This window comes from Acartia tonsa, chromosome 1, assembly GCF_053477335.1.
Source record: "Acartia tonsa isolate MP-2025a chromosome 1, ASM5347733v1, whole genome shotgun sequence".
NCBI lineage: Eukaryota > Metazoa > Arthropoda > Copepoda > Calanoida > Acartiidae > Acartia > Acartia tonsa.
In genome coordinates, this window is record NC_137260.1 from 14,979,992 (window position 1) to 15,001,753 (window position 21,762).

General features: G+C 31.1%; 1 protein-coding gene and 1 long non-coding RNA gene across 2 annotated transcripts; both read left to right on the forward strand.

The window, feature by feature from the left end:
* The first annotated feature begins 1,591 nt into the window (after positions 1–1,591).
* LOC145326533 (uncharacterized) lies at positions 1,592–6,853 on the forward strand. Its single transcript, XM_080169907.1, has 6 exons — positions 1,592–1,667; positions 2,017–2,059; positions 2,362–2,411; positions 3,129–3,184; positions 5,425–5,501; positions 6,682–6,853. Exons 1-6 carry the CDS (start codon positions 1,592–1,594, stop codon positions 6,851–6,853), a joined length of 474 nt encoding a protein of 157 aa, XP_080026033.1.
* A 1,326-nt stretch (positions 6,854–8,179) lies between these two features.
* LOC145313539 (uncharacterized) lies at positions 8,180–9,585 on the forward strand. The gene is made up of 2 exons (XR_013877366.1): positions 8,180–8,306; positions 9,441–9,585. It is a non-coding gene; the product is annotated as an uncharacterized LOC145313539 (long non-coding RNA).
* The last annotated feature ends 12,177 nt before the right edge of the window (positions 9,586–21,762 follow it).

Below are 21,762 nucleotides of genomic sequence, written 5' to 3' on the forward strand. Positions count from 1 at the left end.
GCGCTGGTGATATAATTTGGATTCTCGACTAGGGCCCACTAAATCGGACCTCAGCCCATCTGTAGGTGATGTAGAGTTATGCAACTTACTGGGGATACTGTTAGATACATAAGTAAGACACTAAAAAAGACTAGAGCTCTCTATCTAAAATGGCTTGGCTGTAGTAATCCGGCAAAGTGAAACGTGGCAGATTTAGAGATGTCAAAAACGTCAAAAATCGTGTAAAATCGTGAAAATTTCTCGGTTCTCGACGTTAAAGACCCATATGGAACTTAAAAATTCATTTTAGACTATAGATTGCGCTGACAACCCTAGCTGAATCTTCATGCCATTTCCAAAAAGGTATAGAACGTCGTTCTAGCTTAACTGTGGTCCAAATAAAGGCCTCCGTGTCAAAGGGTAGCGTTAAAGTTTGGTGAATTTGGATCCTGCGGTTACTCACAATCCTAAGGAAATGTGGCCTCCCAGCAGCCCGATCTTAATTCAATGGACTTTTGGGCCTGGAGCTACTTTAAAGCATGCACCAATAGACGTGCTCATACCACAAAGACCTCCCTCATTGCCACTATCAAGGAGAACTTCGCCAGCTTGGACAAGTACATTTTGACCTGGGACTGCCGGCGGTTGAGGAGGCGGGTAGAGGCAGTGATTGATGCTGGCGGCGATTTTATTCAATGATCTAATAGTCATATACCTAGTTTGCTTCCCAGTTTTTAAAATTTAATAAAATCTTTAAAATTGACGATTTTATGTTAATTTGTTTACAATTTAGAAAAAGTCCGGTTTTATGTGGCGCACCCTGTAGTACTACACATTTGAAGGTTTGAAGTTTAATTTTTTTGATTAACATAAAACTGAAGAAGAAATCTTCATCCTTATATACAAGTAACATGATGTCTAGGTATCCATCAGAGTATACAAAAGGATCTTGCTAGCCGCTGAACCAACATGGTTTTTCTTATTTACAATTTAGCTTTTAATAATTCCTGGGAAGTTTATAACATTTCCAGAAGAAATTCTCTAAAAATTGACCCCCCAAAACAAAATTGTATGTTTCTTTTTCATTATAAAAACTAATAAGTGCCCCTACAGGCCTCAAGGGCGTATCCGCTAGTTTAAAATAACTTAACCAAGAATTAAGGAAAATAATATTGAAAAAAATTTTAAAACTTTTTAAAAAAATTTGTAGTTATTTACAGCATTACACTTTTGAGCATAAAATTAGAAGTAATACAGCATAAATTAATTAACTATTTTTTACTTATCGTATAATATTATCTTAAAACTAATCTTTATATTGTAGAAACATTCAATGGCAAATTGATACTTTTTAATTTACTTGCGACTGCGCCCTTCGATTCTAGGGACTTTGTATTGAAATGTGTATGGAAGCGGCAGAAAACAGACTTAGGGCTTACATCTAAAAATAAGTAGCCGAAAAATATCCTGGGACATATGTAAAGCTTTCCTAAAACGAGGAATTCATTCGGTTTATTAAATATTTAAATCTTAAGATTTGGACAAAAAAGTTATTAGCACTTTATATAAAAGTATAGCTTCTTAACTTTCTATACTCTTTTATTAAGATAAAATGAAGGTGCAAGAAAGTATTGAATGTTTCCAGGAAAACATTACAGACCCTGTAAAGCTTGATCCAGTATTATTAGGTAGAGTTTAATTTAGATTTTGACATTAACAATTGTGATAACAACAGCAAAATGTTTGAATTGTATGATCTAAAAGAAATATGATGTATGTAGGGATGTTTCTGTTTTACCAAAAGGTTTTGCTAACCACCTGATCAATTAGTTTTATTTTATTTTTGGCATGGAAAATATACCTTTATTAATTATTTTCATGACAAAGATGTAATAGTTAAAAGGTCACTCCACCCCATTTGAATATCCTTAGAGTAAATAGATTGTAGATCAAAGCTAAGAATTAAAATTAATAAAAAGTTGATTTTTTAAATTCTTTAAAAATATTTTTTTTCATATAAAAAATCTGTCTTTACAGAATTGGAATATGTTGAAGAAGAGCTGTTGACAACTCAGGATAGGTAATCCTTTTATAAAAGTAACAAAGTATATGTTTTTTTTATATTATGTAAAGGGAAACCCAACCCTCTCAAGAGAAATCACCCTCTCTCCCCTTAATTTGAAGAGTTGAGACATGGCAGATATAGGCTTTATAGGGTTAGATCCCATGAAGGGGTATAACTTCACCTTATTTTCTATTTATTCTAAAAATAAGGGTTAGGTTAGGTAGATTACCAGTTCTCAAAACCAAAATATGAAATTAGTATTGGCATACTTTGCTTAATCTAACACATCAATCATAAATAATTTGAATGTGTATTAGATGGTTAGAACAATACCTACTTGGTCCCTTGAAATGCTGGCATGTCATAGGTAACAAAAATATTTAATCGTCTAAATTTTACTTTAATTGTATTTTTTTTATTTTGCTTCCTTTGTTCTTTAATTTTAAATCTTTTTAGTTGAAATTAATATTTTAAATAAAACAAAAAAATCCTTATTAGTTGTTATATAATTAGTAATTTAGTAATGTAAGGTAAAACTCCGCGCCTCAGGCCGACTTAACCATTGCACCAACAAACAGTTATGTCCCTAGAATATCCTTATGATAGTAAAAAGGTGCTATAGATAAAAATATTTTAAGAAAGGGGTGCTAACTCGATGCTGTTAGTTAAATATTAGTTTTCTTTCTGACTCAAACTATGTTGCTACTTATTTAAATTATACTCAATAGTTTTTTTTTCGGTCATTTTTTAAATGCTCATCTTATAGTGCTTACAAACATGAGCAAAACAAACATAAAGCAAATACATCATTGAAAAATTTCTTGTCTAAAATAGAAAAAAAACATAAACATATTTCCAGTTTGGCTTCGAAACCAAGTAATATCTGCAGGATTAGAACCAGTCATCAGCATTACTGAAAAATCATGTATAGCATCGTATTAAATACAATGTTCCACGAATACTATAATAAGAATCATTATATGTCAATACCTGTTTTTGTTTGGCTGGTTCTTTCCCTGGGGTTTAACATCCGCGGAAAACTGTCTATAGTATGATGTAATAAATAACTATTATTTTAATCCAGGCATATCAAGCTCGATATTTGTTCTTCTTCTTTTTACTGTTTGTAATATTTTTAAGGTAATATTCTATTTTTCTACAATTTTTACAAAATTTTCAATATTTTTAATATATTATTAAGTATTAGTTTATTGGAATATTGATTATGATTCTAAATTATCATTTATAATTATTTTAAATATTGAATTACGTCCTGTGTCACAGTAAAAATAATTTTCAATACATTATTTAATCATTAAATAACAGAATAGAGGGGATACGAGCTGAATGTAACTCTACTATCATGGTTGGGACCCTGTTCCGAGTTTCATTTGGGTGGGTCCTTGAATATCAGCCAATAGCGTTGAAAATAATAACATGGCTGTGTCGCTAAAAAGAGCTGGCAAACCACTTAGGCCAAGTAGTTGCATGGGTTATACATCTACATATATAAATTTATTATTTAATCATTTTACCCAATATTACATTGATAATTCAGTTTTATTCAAAAAAGCTGAGAAGTAACATGTTAGAAGTTAAACTAAAAACAGTTTTTATACTTTTTGGTATTGGTATGTTTTCATCTCAAATGTACAATGCAATGGAAAAGCTTATGTATCCATCTACTGCCTATGTACAAGAGAATGTTAATCTTGATGATATAGACCTACCAAGCATTTATATATGTGCCAACAACCAATTCAACTACACAGTCTCAGTCAAGAATGGATACAAATACAACAATGACTATGTATTAGGCAAGGTTGCAGGATCCGAGTTCATTTCCTGGAGGGGTAATGATAGTCTAACAGCCGCAGATCTTAATGAACAAATTTATAATCCCAAGGGACAACATATTGATGTTGTAAATGGCGCAGCTACTGTACAATTTATCCAACCTTTTGGATTCTGCTACAAAGTTACAAATATGGGAGAAGGTGTCAAAGTAAGATCATTTAATGATATTAAGGTTTATGTTGTTGATCCACAAACTACCAGTGATATTAGAATAGAAACAATTGACCAAAATGTGGACATGATTGAAATTGCACCAGTCAACCATGAAACATATGAGGGCAAAATCTTTACAGTTAATCTTGAATTAATTGATGAAAGCATTCATGATGGTTTTACCTGTACAGATTACAAAATCCATAACTCAACTTATGGTATTTGTGAATTCGTTAAAACTCGGGATATCCTGCAAAATTCACTTGGATGTCTACCATTTTGGTTTCCAGCTGAAGAGTCAAAGAAATGCCAGCAACCTCTACGCATACCAGATCAAGACAAAAAAGATGTATTTGAAAAACTTGGACAAGCAATTTATAACAGACAACCTTTACACTATTTAGGCTGCAAGCCATCATGCTTGAAAACAAAAGCCTCTGCCCAAAAGCTGTATTATAGAAAGAACTACATTGACTTTGGACAAATAACTTTGAAATTTGATAATCAAGTAAAGGTTAACAAACTAGTGTACACATATGGTTTGTTTGAGCTGATGACTGAGTTGGGTAGTAGTCTTGGTTTATGGCTGGGCTTGTCCATCATTAACTTGCTGGATGCTTTTACCTACACTGTTAACGTCATGATGAAGAAGTTGTTCTAATACAATTTAGGAGTGGACACAAGAACCAACTTTTAAAAGTTATCCTATTCCTGCGTGACTTTTCAAGCCCTAACTTAACCTAGCCTAAAATATATTACCTTTTTTACATTTTTTAAATTGTGGTCTATCATAGGTGAAATTGCCATGCATTTTTTTTATGTTAGATAAGTATTTTCTCGTTTTAAATACACTATAACAAATGTTATAAAACTATAATATATGTCTAATACTAAAATTAATGTTAAATTTTTTACTTAAAACTTTGTTTCTTAATAAAATTCTGTTTTAGATAATGTTTCTTTTTACTGTATTTCTTATCCTGATACAACAATAACAGGATGTTTGTCTGTCGTTAAGTCTGTAACAGATTATCACACTAAGCAATGCAAACATATTGCTCTCCATTGCGGTGAAGCTTCCTTCAGGTCCAGGCTAGTTATATATTATTGGGAGAAGTACCTGTAAATTACATGAGAAATCATCCATATAAAAAAAATATTTTTCTTTCTTTTTAAAATAAAATTTTAAGTGATTCCTCTCTCCTCTTTAAAGTTTCACTAGAGGCCTCTAGGGGCGTTGCTACTTGTAGAGTTATAAAAGTAGTTCTGGCATTAGATTAGATAAAAAATTCCAGATTTTTATATGAGGGACAAACCGACTGATGCTAATTATATAAAATCTCCTCTTCAATATTATTCATAATTATTAGATTAGAATCCCAAGAACTCGAGGTGAGATTGAGGCAAACTACAAAAGAAAGAAGTTAATGAAAGATTTTGACTCCAGGTACATTAAGAGTTTATAAGCTGTTGATTTGTTCTGTCCTTACAGATCTCGCTAATTACTAAACTATGGTATGACCAGTAGGTATATTCCTTGAAAATTGAAAGTTATCGGTTAAGCAAAATTTAAAGATTCTGACTAAAGGATAAAAAGACATTGTACTACTTTGCATTATAATTTTGTATAAATTGATTAGTTACTCCAAAAAGTAATAAATTTGTTAATATAAAGACTTCCACTACCTAGTTTTCTTTAGTTATCATCTTATTACCACAAATATGTAATAGTTTTAGTAGGTAAAGAGGAACTCTTACAGAGATTTATTGGATGACACATATAACAAAGTTTGATGATAGGCTTGAAAAGTTTCTACCAATTTTCTTTTAAGATGTTTTGATACTAGTTATTTTTAAATCTAACTCAATTTAGTAGTTCTAATTTGAATCATATTCATAGCAAAAATATTTATGAATGAATTTATTGATTAATGTTACTCGTGGACTTTTTAGCGTGTTTATGTATTATACTGCGTTATATAACTTTAACTTTGCTATAGTCAAGTAGCTTTATGATTCAAGATTTTGTAGATTATATTGAGGGTGACTGTGTATGCAGCCTTTATTTTCTTCAAAGTTGTGGGACACTGTAAAGTTTTTCCTAAGTTTGATGTTTTTTACAAGAGCCATGGTGTTCTGAATGACTTGGAACTTTGTAACACACACACACAGGGAAAAGACATCTGAATATATCCTTTAGCCAAAATTTTTTAAATATACACATTATCTAAACTCCTGAAAACCTAATTGTTTTAGCTGTCATATCCATAATTCGAACACACACATAAACGTCAAGAATTTAGAAGGATAAGACAAGGGCCGATACATTGATTTACATCCTCAATCATAATAAACAAAATTACCCCTTATGTAGATACAAGTAGTGGTTGAAACGTTTGGACACTCAACTTAATAAACCAACCAACCAAATTCCATTAAAAGTCCTCGAAGCTTTTAAGCCAACGAATAAGAAAACTTTATTAAAAAACTTTAAGGAATAGTGTATAAACAGCCCAATGTCCCCTCCCTCCCTGCAAAAATGTAATATATCCTAAAACTTGAAATTAAGGACATTTTCTTCAAATTGTACTTTTTAGTCACATGTAATATATAATATCTTTTTTCAGAATGAAAGGCTTGCAGAGTAACGAGCTTAATGAACTAGGAAGAGAGTCCAATTTAAAGATTTATCAAACTTTTATAAAATGGTGCTTTCCCTCAAAATGCCTTTCGATCATTGAATCCCCTCATTTATTTTTTAATATTTTTTCTATGCCTAGCCCCAGCGGTGGGTCCTAATCTTGCGTTGCCTCATCCCTGCGGGAAAACCCAGTACAAGCTGACCTTAAATAATATACAAACAAACGACCCTCCCTCTTTTTAATTTTTTTGTATTTTGAGGGAAAACGCCAAAAAAGTTAAAGATTCATTTCCCCCTTATTAAATGAATTGGACTCTTTATTTGTAAATAAGTAGATTACAGGTAAAAAGATAATTACTTCATGCAAAATTGTACCTAAATTTGTAAATTTCAATTTATTTGTTCTTTTTGTGTATTTGATCTTCTTTGTTACTTAATACTAAGTAAATTGAGGTGTAACATCAATTCCGCACCAGAACCAGATTAATAGAACCATTAGTATAAACAGACATGAATAGATATAGAAGATCTGAATTGTCAATTTGACTCTTTTATCCAACAAACCTAAAAAGGGAAGACGAACCCTTTTTATTTATATAGTTATAGGACTAATTCCAATAAATAAATAACGAATATATAATTTCCCGAAAGCTAGCCTTATTCTAAAAAAATTTAACTATTCATAGCATACTCAGTTTGTATGCCACTATGTTATACCTGACTTCTTATGCGAATGAATTAAAAATTAGCTGCCTTTTGTAACAATTATGTATGTCCACTTTCTAACAATAATATGGATTTTTTATGATTTTTAATATACCTTTAGAATCTTCAAGGTTAGGTCGCCATTTATACTTTGCTATTAAGATAGTTAGTATTATTAAAATAAGAAGCCATTTTGTCATTATTATCATAAACTTTTCATGAATTGACAATGTTGATATTGAGGAGAAAATTATGTCACACCAAATTGAAGCTAAAATGTAAATTCATTCCATGTACAAGCAGAATAATTTAACATTTTCACAACCATGCTCTTAGTTCATGAGACTTATTTATTGCATAGTATTATAGACAGCTTTCCGTTGTTATTAAAATGAAAAAATGTAAGATTAAAACCTGTTTTGTTTAATAAATTTTATTTTTTTTTTGAAAATTTTATGTAATACAATTCTATAAATGCTGAGAATTTGTTCTAATCCAGCAGAAATTAATCGGTTTCGAAGCCATACTATAAATATTTTACCTTACTTAATCTCAATTTTCCCCATATTTTCTCAAATTAATTATGTTTTACTTTTTGACTAAAATTTATATGTACAGCTACTCTTTAATTATATATGTTCGTCTACTAGTCAAGATTAGTAAGGAAAATATTATTATGTTGTTTAATGAATGATTTTAAAAATCTAAAAAAGGGTATAACTAAAACTTTGTATTCAGAGACAGAAAAAAATTGCAATTATCTTTTTTTTATATTGAATTTTTATTAATTTTAAATTTTTTTATTTTTTATTAATGTGTGTTTATAACATATTGTTTGTAAGACGTGCTTTGGAGAGGTTGCGTGAAGAATATAAAGCAGATACAGCCAGTATACAACACTCAGAGGTATTCAACTTTTTATATGCATAGCTTTGTAATAGTTATTTCTTTCATCGTATTATAAACCGCTTTATGCTAGACATAGTTTTTCGTATGGATGAGAACCGGTTCCTATCCACCGGATTCGAATGAATACGAGAATAGTTATTTCTCGTATCGTATTATAAACGGCTTTCCGCGGATATAGAATGTACAATTATAAGATTAAAACTAGTTTTTTTAGCCCCGTGGTGCCGAAGGCACTGGCTAAAAAAAACTAGTTTTAATCTTATGATTGTACATTTCTATATTCGTAGAAAACTGGATATAATACGATGCTAGACATAGTTTTTTCGTATTCATGAGAACCGGTTCCTATCCACCGGATTCAAATGAATACGAGAATAGTTATTTCTCGTATCCTATTATAAACGGCTTTCCGCGGATATAGAATGTACAATTATAGGATTAAAACTAGTATTTTTAGCCCCGTGGTGCCGAAGGCACCGGCTAAAAAAACTAGTTTTAATCTTATGATTGTACATTTCTATATTCGTAGAAAACTGGATATAATACGATGCTAGACATAGTTTTTTCATATTCATGAGAACCGGTTCCTATTCACCGGATTTGAATGAATATGAGAAAATGTATTATCAACATCTGAAGAAATATTCACTCAAATTAGGCTTTTATTAACTTTTTAAAAACTCAATTATTTTTGCTTAATATATTATGTTTGCAATGAGTTATTTAAGCAAACAAAATTTAGCATAAATGGATATTTAAATCTCAAGGTATTAAATGATCGAGCGTTAGCTCATCATTTAATGAAAAAGGTTTGAAACTGATAGAACATTTCTTTATACTAAAACATATTTTTTCTCCCGTTTTCCCACACTTCCAAAAAATGAAATTCAATGAAAATTAAATGGTTCTCACATTAAAAAATTTTCTCACGGATCCAAAAAATTGAATTTAAATGAAAATCATATGTACCATTTAAATCAAATTAAATGGTTCCCACATTCTAAACATTTTCCCACGCCTGACATTCTTGAAAAATGCTAAATAAATGGACATTTAAACAAACCCAATATCGCGTTTTTTGCAATGGAATGTATATTGATTCAGAAATATTACATGTATTTAATATTTTAGCATTCTCAAATTCTGGATGAACCTATTGAAAACTAACAGCAGAAAGAATTACATCGTTAAAATATTTTATCAATTACAAATCAAAATTTTATTATGTTAATTGTGTGTGTTTTCAATAAATATTATGAGCTTTTATAATAAAAAATTTAATAAATTTTAAAATTTACAAACTATGAAACAAGTTAAATTCTAATTAAATTAAATAATCAATTTTAAGAAAAGCACATAAACTGTTAAATCAAAAATTAAAATGGTGAGATTTTAGAAAATTAGACACAGAAATTGTATTCAAAATTCTTATCTTGAAATCTTAAAATTGAAATATCTTTTCAGTTAACCACATGCATTTATTTCCTTATTAAAAAAATTTACCTTGTGTACAATTGCTCAATGAAAACAACAAGGTGGACAATAATTAAAATGGACTAACAGACAAGGTGAGTTCAATAAAGAAAAGGATAAGATAAAAAGGATAAAATCAAAAAAATATTACACATTATACATAATAGTATGAAGTACAATGACCAAGAGACTGACAGACCAAGGAATTGTTTTACTGGATGTCTTTCAATAGTGTATATCTTTTAGGATCAGGAGTCTATCTTTAATAGCAAGGTGAAAAATAGAGAAGCTTTGACAAATATACAAGTAAAACTATTTTTTCAACCTCTGAAAAAGGTTAGCAGCAACAGTAAACCCATCCAGTAGACTGAGCACTGACAAACCCAACCATAACCCAAGTGCACTTCCAAGCTCAGTGATAAGATCAAAGAATTTGTAGTTGGGTGTCAACTGTTGAACAATCACCTTCTCATCAAAAGTCAGTGTTATCTTTCCCCTTTCCAGATAGTTCTTCTTGTGGTACATCTTTCTTGCTGACACTTTCATTTTCACACAGGATGACTTAAAATCGAAATCATTTAAAGGTTCCCTTCTGTACATCTTCTTTGCAAGCTTTTGAAACTTCTGGTGATTCTCTTCTTCCAAATTTGTAACAGCGTTGGTGCATTTTTCTGATTCTTTACCTGGAAACCAAGGTGGGAGGCATCCAAGAATTGAGCTGAAAATATACTTAGTTTTCAAGTACATGCAGTCACCATAACTTGAGCTTATCTTTTGATAGTTTGTGCAAGTTTCTCCATCTTGAATGCTGTCATCATATATTTCCAGAGTCAGAAAAAGCTTTAGATCTTCAAATGTTCCAAAGAAAGTTGGAGTTATTTCCATGAAATCTGCCTCAGGATCTATCAACTCTATCCTGATATCATTATCAGTTTGGGGATCTACTATATAAACTTTGGTCTCAACAGTAGATAAAACTTTGATAGTAGATTCTAGCTTGGTAACTTCCTGGCAGTATCCTGAGGGTTGAATGAAAATCAATTCAGTTTCAGTGTTTACACTAGGCAGATTTTCTTGATCAAGTTGATATAGTTTCTCCATAAGTTTTGTTGGTTTCAAGCTACTATTTCCATTCCAGGAAATACTATCTGAGTCCATCATTTCTCCAATAACATAGTCAGTGTTGTACTCATATCCAAAACTATTGGCTATAGTGTAATTGAACTGGTTGAGTTCACAAATGTAGATTCTAGGCATCTCAACATCATCTAAGTTAATTTGCTTTTTGATATACACAACTGGAGGATAAATGTACTCATTGATGGCATCAATCATTTGGTATGTAAAAATACCAAAAGCAACCAGAATAAATACAGTCTCAAACTTAATATACTTCATATCGACATGCTTGAGGTTACTAAACTGTTTATACAAATTATGAACGTGCTCCAATGTAAGAATATTGCCTGTAAAGGTGAAAAAACAATATAACATTGTTTAACAACATCATATATCTTATGAAAGTGGAAAAACAAAGTATTTCAGTTTTGCAATAGGATGATTAATTAAATTTTATATGCATTTTCTTTATCATATTTCAATGGAATATACAATTTGTTAGAAAGTTTATTTTGTAGCACCAGGATGTGTAAAGTACATACAACTTTAATTTTCAAAATAGAGCTTAAATGTTTACCTAAAAACCTTTTCTATTGAAACATAATGTTTAATTTTGTAATGAGTTTTAATAATTGGGTTTTTACACATTGATTTAACTTAATATTAAAAGTCATTAATGAGAAATAAATTGTAATTACATGTTCACTTGTATTTTTACTTAGAGAATCAATTTAGTCCCAGCATTATGTTTATAATAGTAATAAACCTAAAATCATTTGGATACAAAAATCTTAATTTTTAAAAACAATTTTCTAAGCATGTCTTAAGATGGAAATTTCTGAGAAAATAAATTTAAAAATCAATAATTAAAATTTTAGAGAAAATAAAATAAGCTGTGATTTTATTAAAAAACATAATTTAGTTTACAATAATGCCCTCTTTATGTTTGTCCATTATCTTATACATACATTAATTTAATGACAATTGTTTCAGATAAGTTTAAGCATTAATTTAGTTTTCAAAAAATTAAAAGTAACCAAAAATGTAAAAAAAATACAGTGTGTTTTTTTTATGAGAACTTTTTTGAAAGCAATTTTACCCCACTTATAGTTATCAGAATTTAATGATTAATGGCTTATTTTCTTAGTTTTTTAAGGGAAATTATGAAACAACCAAAAAAAATTACAGTTTTTGTTGAAAAAGTACAGTAAAGTTGAAAATTAAAAACTTAGGTGACAACATCTAAAAATGGTTTTAGCGCATTTTTCTTATGCTCAAAATTGGATTTTCAGTAGTCGACTTTGGGGGACCAGTACTTTCTCCCTGATTGAGATATGGCCTTCAAACTTTGACCTATTCTAGTACATGTCCCCAATAGTATCTGTATAAATTTATAGCTCTATATCTCAACTTTGAAGCGTTTTGCAGCCATTCTTGCAAAAGGTAGAATATTTGAACATAAGAAAAATGCGCTAAAACCATTTTTAGATGTTGACACCTAAGTTTTTAATTTTCAACTTTACTGTACTTTTTCAACAAAAACTGTAATTTTTTTTAGTTGTTTCATAATTTCCCTTAAAAAACGAAGAAAATAAGCCATTAATCATTAAATTCTGATAACTATAAGTGGGGTAAAAATGCTTTCAAAAAAGTTCTCATAAAAAAAACACACTGTATAATTGGTCTATTCAAAATCATAAATTAATACTCTTTGTTAAGAGTTTAGTTCTTATTTAATGTAATTTTATTTGTGATTATGAAAAGATATTTCATTGCCCCAAACTTTCTGTTCTAGATTTAAGAAAAAACTATGGAAGATTTTTAAAAACTTCATCCAACTTTGTATGCTTGTATACAATGTTTTTTTTTGCGAATACCTATACATTCAACAAGTTTTTTTATTGATTAAATTTAATTGATAAAGCAGTTATTTGGAAAGCTATGTAAATATAATTTTTGTTGAACATTTAATTTCTTATTAAATGTAAGTAAACATTTCATGTATTTTTTAATCAAAGGTAAATCATATGAATTGTTGGTGTTGTGTTTTAACTATCTAGAAATTATTTCAACATAATGTAATAAAGAAAATTTACATTAAATTAGTTTTTTAAAAATTCACTTTTTTTATGTTGATGAAGTTAAATTTCATAAAGTTACAGCCCTGCTCATTCTAGCTGATAAAGCAAACATATTTGTTTTCATTTAATTAAAATGTTTCGGTGTTAGTAAAAGGTTCAAACATGAAGTTTGTGACATTGAAATCATTGTTCACATTACTTGTTATTGGAATTTTTACTTACCAGATAAATAATGCAATTAACAAGTTCCTAGATCCTTCACATGTATATATTAAGACACACATGGATCTTGTTACAGCAGAAATGCCAAGAGTATACATTTGTCAGGTGAACCAGTTCAACTACACAATTGCTAATAGCTTGGGTTATGCATACAATACAGAATATGTCATAGGCCAAGTAATGAATTCAAATAAAATATCATGGAATGGAAACAAGAGTACTGTGAAAGACCTAAATGATCAAATCTATCAACTCGACAAACAAATTTTGCCAGAAGTGAACCATGAAACACGGCTGATCTTTATTCAGCCTGTTGGATATTGCCTGGAAGTTATTGATCTGAAAGCAACTATCAGCATCTTTTCTACTTTAGATACAAAAGTAACTGTTATCAACCCTTACATTGCTAATGATATTAGAATTGAAATTGGTGACCCAGAGGCTGATATGATAGAAATTGCTCCTACTTACTATGGGACATATGAGGGTCTAAAGATTCTACTTAATCTTGAGATTTATGATGATAGTATTCACAACGGCAAAGCTTGTACAGATTATAAAGATATGGAATCAACTTATGGATCTTGCTTACATTCAGAAATAACTAAATCTTTTATGGATACACTTGGCTGTTTGCCTCAATCCATATTTCACAATAGTTCAGAAAATTGTGTCAAACCAATAGAAGATATAAGCTCTATGAAGAAGGAAAAGTTTGAAAAACTTGCCAAAAAAATCTATGGTATTGAACCTATAAAAAGTAAGAAATGTAGAAACCCATGTAGGAGAATGAAGGTATCTGCTAAAAAGATGTACCACAAGAAGAACTACAGGGAATATGGAGAGATACATTTGATGTTTGATGATGAAGTAACTGTGCACACTCTTGTTGATATAAATGGAGTGTTTGATCTTATCACTGATCTGGGCAGTGCTCTTGGTTTGTGGCTTGGACTGAGTGCTCTCAACTTGTTTGATGGATTTAGTACAATTCTTCATACTCTGTACAAACATACCTGTTGTAGATATACTTATAATCACAGCAATAAGGGGCAAGATTAGACCTTGGAATATTAAAGATTATGGATGCCCTTTGCTTTATTGTGAAAAAGATTCTAATTAGAAACCTTGCGTATAGTCTCTTTCGTGACAACGCCTCTTAAGAGGTGTTTTGTCGTATTTTCAGATAAAGTTAGTTATTTTAGGTTAAGTTAGGTTAGGTGATTGTCCCCAGGGTTAGGCAATTGGCCCCTCAGTGTTAAAGCCCCCCAAAGGGGTTAGAAAGAGGGGAAATTCTACTGTGCAAATACGACGAAACGCCCCTTAAGAGGCGTTTCCACGAAAGGGAGTATAACCAAAAATTCAATATTTAATGAAATTCTATCATACATAAATGATTTTTTTGGCAGATTTAATAAGCCCTTTCCTTTTCTTAACATTATTACTTGTCTATGTATATGTCTTTACTCTAATATATAATGTCTACTAAAGATCTGTATCTATGTTTGTTTTTATTTGTGTATATAACATATAATGTAATTACTGTAATAAATATTAATCATCTAAATAAACCCTAAATGTATTCTATTTATTCCATACAAAATGCTCCCAAAGAAAACTACTTTGGTATTTCTACTTTGGTATTTTTAGCACCGAGATGCCGAAGGCACAGGCCAAAAAAATGTTTTTAATATTATAATTGTACACTTTTATATTCGTAGAAATAATAGAAATAGAAAAATACGATGTTGGAAATACTTTTTTTTTTCATTTGGATGATAACCGGTTCTAATCCACTGGATATTAAGCGGTTTCGAATGAATACGAGAAAATATATTAGTTGTATTACAATTTTTTAGGTTGTAATTTTTTTACATTTGGGATGATATTATTGTTTCTGAATGAATAATAAATACATGTGGTTGTTTATCAATGTCAATTAAAGAAATGGGAATAACATGGTTTATATCAACAATATTCTCTGTCAACTTGGTTTATCTTAATATTATACAGACTTTATACTAGCGGCTAGTGGGGGTGGGGGGAAGGGGAGTTAGACCCCACCCCCTTCCCATTTTTAATTTTAAAAAGAAAAGGTAATATTTTTGGGAGAGGAGATCATTTTAAACTAGGGACTATTTTTTTTTTTAGGGGTTAGTCTCCTCCCCAGAAATAGTTAATAACCTTTCTTGGTTAGCGAGATCCTTCGCTACAGAAAAATATCTTACTATTTCATATGCCTTGCAAGTACTTTATAACTATATACCTTTTTATCTATGATTTCCCCATATACTTAAGTTTTAAAAGCTTATAACAAGAGTTTTTAATTAGATTAGATTTATTTTGACAAATTAGCAAATAGTATAATATATGTACAATTTTATAGATCTACTTTCTTGTGTAGCCGGGGACTAGGTAGCCGACAGGGTGGTAATGCTGTGAGTTGCCGCAGATCATGACATATATTGCAGCCATTCTTGATAGGCCGGGCATCCGACTTGTCTGTCGAATCAGCAGCTGGCTATGGGCAGATGCCTCAAGTCTCGCTTCTCATTCCTGTGTGGTCCAAGGAACCCGCCCCCTCCGCACATGAAACAAAAAAGATTATAGTAAGTATGAAATTATCTGCCAGTGCACCGCAGAAAACATTTATTCAAAACAAACTGCATACATATATGGGAGTTTATGTTTATGAAGTTAAAGTTAGAACAACCCAGCTACAAATTAATCAAAGTATTATGAAGAGAGGGTGGATTTCAACTTAAGTAAGAGGGTTGTAACATGAAAGAAGACTTATTAGCATTAGACAATCTTACAAATTTGTAAAAGCGAAGCGTTTCTAAATGTAGAGTAGGGTCGTCCGTACGTCCGTAACGGCTAGCTCTTTTCGTTAATTTTGACATTTTAAAATTGTCCTTTCGATTTTAAACTCTACAAGTGTTAATGTTCGTTTGTTCTACCATTTCAGAGCTTCGCTTATATGGATGTTGTCATCCTTGTTAAGATAAAAAGAAACAGGGTTTAATATCACCATATATTTTTCTGTCCGTCTTAAATTGGTGATAATAGCAGCTGGTGGCAGAAAAAAGATGAACTTTTTCATCTGTGAAGATTCACCTTATAATGATAATCTAAAGGAAAACTAAATTGGTAAGGTATTCATTAACAATTAAAACACAAACAAAAAAAATATTAACTTGTAGTATTTCTTTTTTCATAGTACGAGTCTAAAAGAACTTTTAGCACTCTAAAATAACTCTACTATGATAGCTTAATGAATGTAGCAAATTTCATCTTCTCTGCGGTATAAACATTTTAGAATACTAACCAAAATTAGGTTGGCTCATAAAATAATCAGGGATCTAAAGAGATAAGACGACAATGGTCGATTAATTGATGTACATACCCAATGTAAATACATAAAATTACCCAATCTGTAGAATACAATTAGTTGTTGAAACGTTTGAATACTTAACTTAATGAATAAACCAATAAAAATTTAAAGTCCTAAACATTGTTAAGCAAACAAATAAGAAAATATTATTTAGAAATTTGGGGACTTGTGTAATAAACAACTCCATATAACCTACATCAATGCAAAATAATGCAATTTACACAAGTATACAAGGAAAAAAAGGAGTGGCCGAAAAATAAGGTAATATTTGAACCAGCCTAAAAACTTTCTTGATAAACATATTCCTTCCAGGATTACAACATATGAATCATAGACGTCCAGCTTTTTTTCGGGGGGGGGTAGAAAAATTTTAAGGGGGGGGTAAAACGGCGCGCGAAAGGCGCCGAAATTTTTTTTACCCCCCCCAAAAAAAAATTTTTACCCCGGGGGTTAAATTTGCTTGGGGGGGGAGGGTAATTACCCCCCCCTGAAATCTGTTGGCAGGGGTAATTTAAATTTTATTAGAGATTTTTTATTTTGGGGGAGTTAGAGGTAAATTTTAAATGGGGGGGGTAATCGCCACATTACCCCCCCCCCCCTTGGACGTCTATGATATTAATCAGCAAGAAAGATAAAGCGGATCATATGAAGAAAATGAAGTCATTCCTGAAAAGGACAGAAATTCCCTTCCTTGGGTATAGGAAGGCTATTTACTTTCCTTTTTCTTACAAATTCTCAGTAAGGAAGGTGATTTCTGTCCACTATCTTACAAATTCTCACTAAAGGAAGGTGACCTCTGTCCACCATCTTACAAATTCTTCCTAATTCTTAGAAATTCTTCTTTTTCCTCACTATTACAACTATGCTTAATAAATCTACCTTATTTACCCAAATTCTCACTTATTCTAAGAAGACCTACCTTAATTACACAAATTCTCCCTTATTCTAAGAAGACCTACCTTATTCTAGCAAATTCTTCCTTATTCTATGAAAATCTACCTTATTATAAGACATTCTTCCTTATTCTAAGAAAATCTACCTTATTCTAAGACATTCTTCCTTATTCTAAGAAAATCTACCTTATTCTAAGACATTCTTCCTTATTCTAAGAAATTCTTCCTTATTCTAAGAAATTCTTCCTTATTCTAATAAGATCTACCTTATTCTAAGAAATACTTCCTAATTCTATGAAAATCTACCTTATTATAAGACATTCTTCCTTATTCTGAAAAAATCTACCTTATTCTAATAAGATCTACCTTATTAAAAGACATTCTTTCTTATTCTAAGAAAATCTACCTTATTCTAAGACATTCTTCCTAATTCTAAGAAAATCTACCTTATTCTAAAACATTCTTCCTTATTCTAAGAAATTCTTCCTTATTCTAATAAGATCTACCTTATTCTAAGAAATACTTTCTAATTCTATGAAAATCTACCTTATTATAAGACATTCTTACTTATTCTGAGAAAATCTACCTTATTCTAATAAGATCTACCTTATTATAAGACACTCTTCCTTATTTGAAGAAAATCTACCTTATTCTAAGACATTCTTCCTTATTCTAAGAAAATCTACCTTATTCTAAGACATTCTTCCTTATTCTAAGAAATCCTTCCTTATTCTAATAAGATCTACCTTATTCTAAGAAATACTTCCTAATTCTATGAAAATCTACCTTATTGTAAGACATTCTTCCTTATTCTAAGAAAATCTACCTTATTCTAAGATATTCTTCCTTATTCTAAGAAAATCTAGCTTATTCTAAGTAATTCTTCCTTTTCCTTACTAATTCTCTCTTATTTTCAGATAACCTAGCTTATTCTATGAAGTTCTTCCTTAATTCCCCTAATTCTTCCTTTTTCTCAGATAATTTTCCTAATTTATATTGGGATATCATAACTGAAATAGAGGTATAGAGAATATATAAATTCTGCCTTTTCACCTTCCTTATTCTCTCAAAATCTTGGTTTTTCTCACATATATTTCCTTAAGTTTATTGGGATATCAGAACAAGATGTGTAGGATAAGTTTGGGTTGTATCTTTTGACCTGAAATATTTGTTTGTACTTTAGAGGTGTTCATAAAGTACATTTTAATAGAAGGAACCCCAGTCTGTAAAACAAATATGAAATACATTCATTAAGTACATTCAGTATTTTTTAGGTTGTATCTTTTGACATTTAGTGTTTATGTTTTTATTCATAAAATTATTGATAATATTAACATAATTTTACTGAGAAATAAACCTTATAATAACAGGATAGCAGAAAATAAGAACAGGAGTCTTTAAAATCCTTCACTGGCCAACACATACAAATATTAGACCAAGACCAAAAAAGTAATAATTTCAAAACAAATTTAAATATATTGTATATTTTACTGATATTTTCTTCAATAACTATATGTAATTATCAATCCTTTTATAAAAGTAACAGGATGTTTGTCTGGGCTCCCAAGAGAAATTGCTTAAAAGAAAAGTTCATACCATACCCATCAGAAAAAAATTAATTTCCTTGTTAAAAATAAAATACCAGGCTTAGAGTCAGACATTTTTATTTGATTAATTAATTAAGTGTCCATGGAAGCCTCTAGTGGCGTAGCTGCTAGTCTCAACCAATGTAATGTTTTTTTTTCACATTCCTATTTATGTGGTACAAACTCTATAGAAGGATGGCAACTTATTTTTTTCGCCGGAAGTGATTGAACAGCTGATAATTATGAAATCAATTCAAGGGCGTACATTGAAGTTTTACTATTTAACCAAAAGGGGGGGGAAAAGTTTAATAAATAGACAATAGAAAAAAAATAAATAGAAAGTTGTAATTAATTAATTAAACTCGGAAATTAAAATCATTTTACCGGCCATTATCTTATCCCTTAGATCTTGAAGACTGGTTTTCACATATTATCCACCCCATAAACTGCATACGGAAGCAAAGGTTTTCTATAATTAGGGTCGTTCCGTCCATGTGTTAGCTTTTTTCGTTTATTTAGACATCCAAAACATGCGGATTTTTTACAACTTTTTGTATGAAACTAGCGGCTGCGTCCCTAGCCTTTGGTAGCTTTGTATTTCAATGGGTAGAAAAGAGCAGAATAGACTAAAACCATCCCTAGACTTAAATTAAAATAAAAAAGTTGCCTAAAACCATCCTGTACCTATGTAAAGGTTCTCTACAATGGAGAACCTAATCGGTTCAGCGGTTAGCGATATGCTTCTTTACTTTATATAATTTGAATAGCGGCTGCGCCCCTGGCATCTAGTAGACTCTTTCTGTTGAGGGGTAAGGAGGTGGAAGAAAAATAGCCTAAAACCATCCCAAGGCTTAAATATAAAATAGCCTAAAACCATCCCGGGACCTATGGGAAGGTTCTCTACAATGGAGAACCTAATCGGTTCAGCGGTTAGCAAGATCCTTTGTTACAGACCAAAAAAAGCTTACTACTTTATATAATACTAGCGGCTTCGCCCCTAGCCTCTAGGGGCTTTGCCCCAAGAGGTGATCAAAAAAAAAATTAAGGTGAAATTCGTAAAAGGCCCAAGGAAATCTCCTGCAAAAAAAAAAAAAAATGGGGGGGATTTTTAGTTTTTGGGGGGGTTGGGGGTGTCCCACCCCCCAAGAAAATATCTTAAAACCACCACAGGACCAGTAGGTATATTCCCTGAAGAGTAGAGCCCATTCGGTTCAGTGGTTACCGAGATCTTAAGCTTCAGACGGAAAGACAGACGGACAGACATCGTTCTACTTTGTATTATACATAGCGGCTACGCCCCTAGAAGCCTCTAGGGGCACTGCACTGGTAGGAGAAGGAAAAGTCGACCTCATCCTATTTTAAATTTGAGTTTCCAAAGAGTTATAAAAATAATTATTTGGGGGGAGAGGGAGGTTAGGACACCCTCTCGAAAAATAGTTTAAAACCTTCCCAGGACCTATAAGAAGCTTCACTGTAAAGGAGAACAATATCGGTTCAGCAGTTAGCGAGATCCTTTGGGACAGACAACAAACGCTTACTACTTTATATAATAGGACTAGCGGCTACGCCCCTAGAGGCCTCTAGGGACACGTAATTTTTTTTCTCTTATCAATCTATTTTAAAATCAGCTATTTACCAAAAATATTTTTTCGCTGATAGATTGTGTTAGTTATGTTTTTTTCCCGGGACATATGAGAAGCTACCCTGTTAAGGAGAACCCGATCGGTTCAGCGGTTAGCAAGATCCTTCGGTACAAACTTACAAACACAGAGACATCCTGTTACTTTATTATAAGGATTTATTTATATATGTAACATGGGTTATTTTTTAACATTTTATTAATGGAAGACAATTGTTTCACTATTAAACAGATCATCGGTTCCAATTAAAATGTATAAAAAGAGTTACATCTTTATATAATAGGATAATTATCCTATTCATCATACTTTGGAAATAATGATTCCTAGGACAACAAGGTACAATATCATATGCAAAGCATCTCTCTAATCAAATCCTAATAAAAAAGTACATATATATAAACAGTATCCTGTATTTAACAGTTTAAACATTTTTACAGTAACACATTTATAGTCGGATTATTTAGTTCTGACACTCTAAAGTTTTAATGTTCTTCTTTCCCGCCGTTTTAGAGCTTCAGTTTTATGGATGTTGTCATCCTTTTTAAAACTAAAATAAGGGTTGTGGGTTGACCTCCCCTCACCTTAGGTGCCCTTAAAGGCCTTGAGGAGCGCAACGACTAGTCAATATTCAAAATTAACATTGTGTGTTTGTGTATATCTGTCAATACCTGTGATTATAAATGTATACCAGCATAAAAACTAAAGGCATTAATAGTTAAAGTATGTAGAATGCCTTGGCCCCAAACAGTCACAACTCATTACCAATCCCATTTAGGACTTCTCCGACAAAGGTTTTGCAATCAAAATGGTGGTTGTGTGATGGGTGTTAGTGTTACTTAACCTAATACCTCGGGTGTTTGGGCAGTTATTTTGGTTTGTTGGACCTGGCGTTTGAGTTAATTGATAATACCCAGGGATCTAATGGGATAAGATAATGGCTAATAAAATTATGTAAATCTCAATGTTAAAACACAAAATTACCCCTTCTGTAGATTACAATTACAAACATTTAGACACTCAACTTAATACACCAACCAATTAAAAT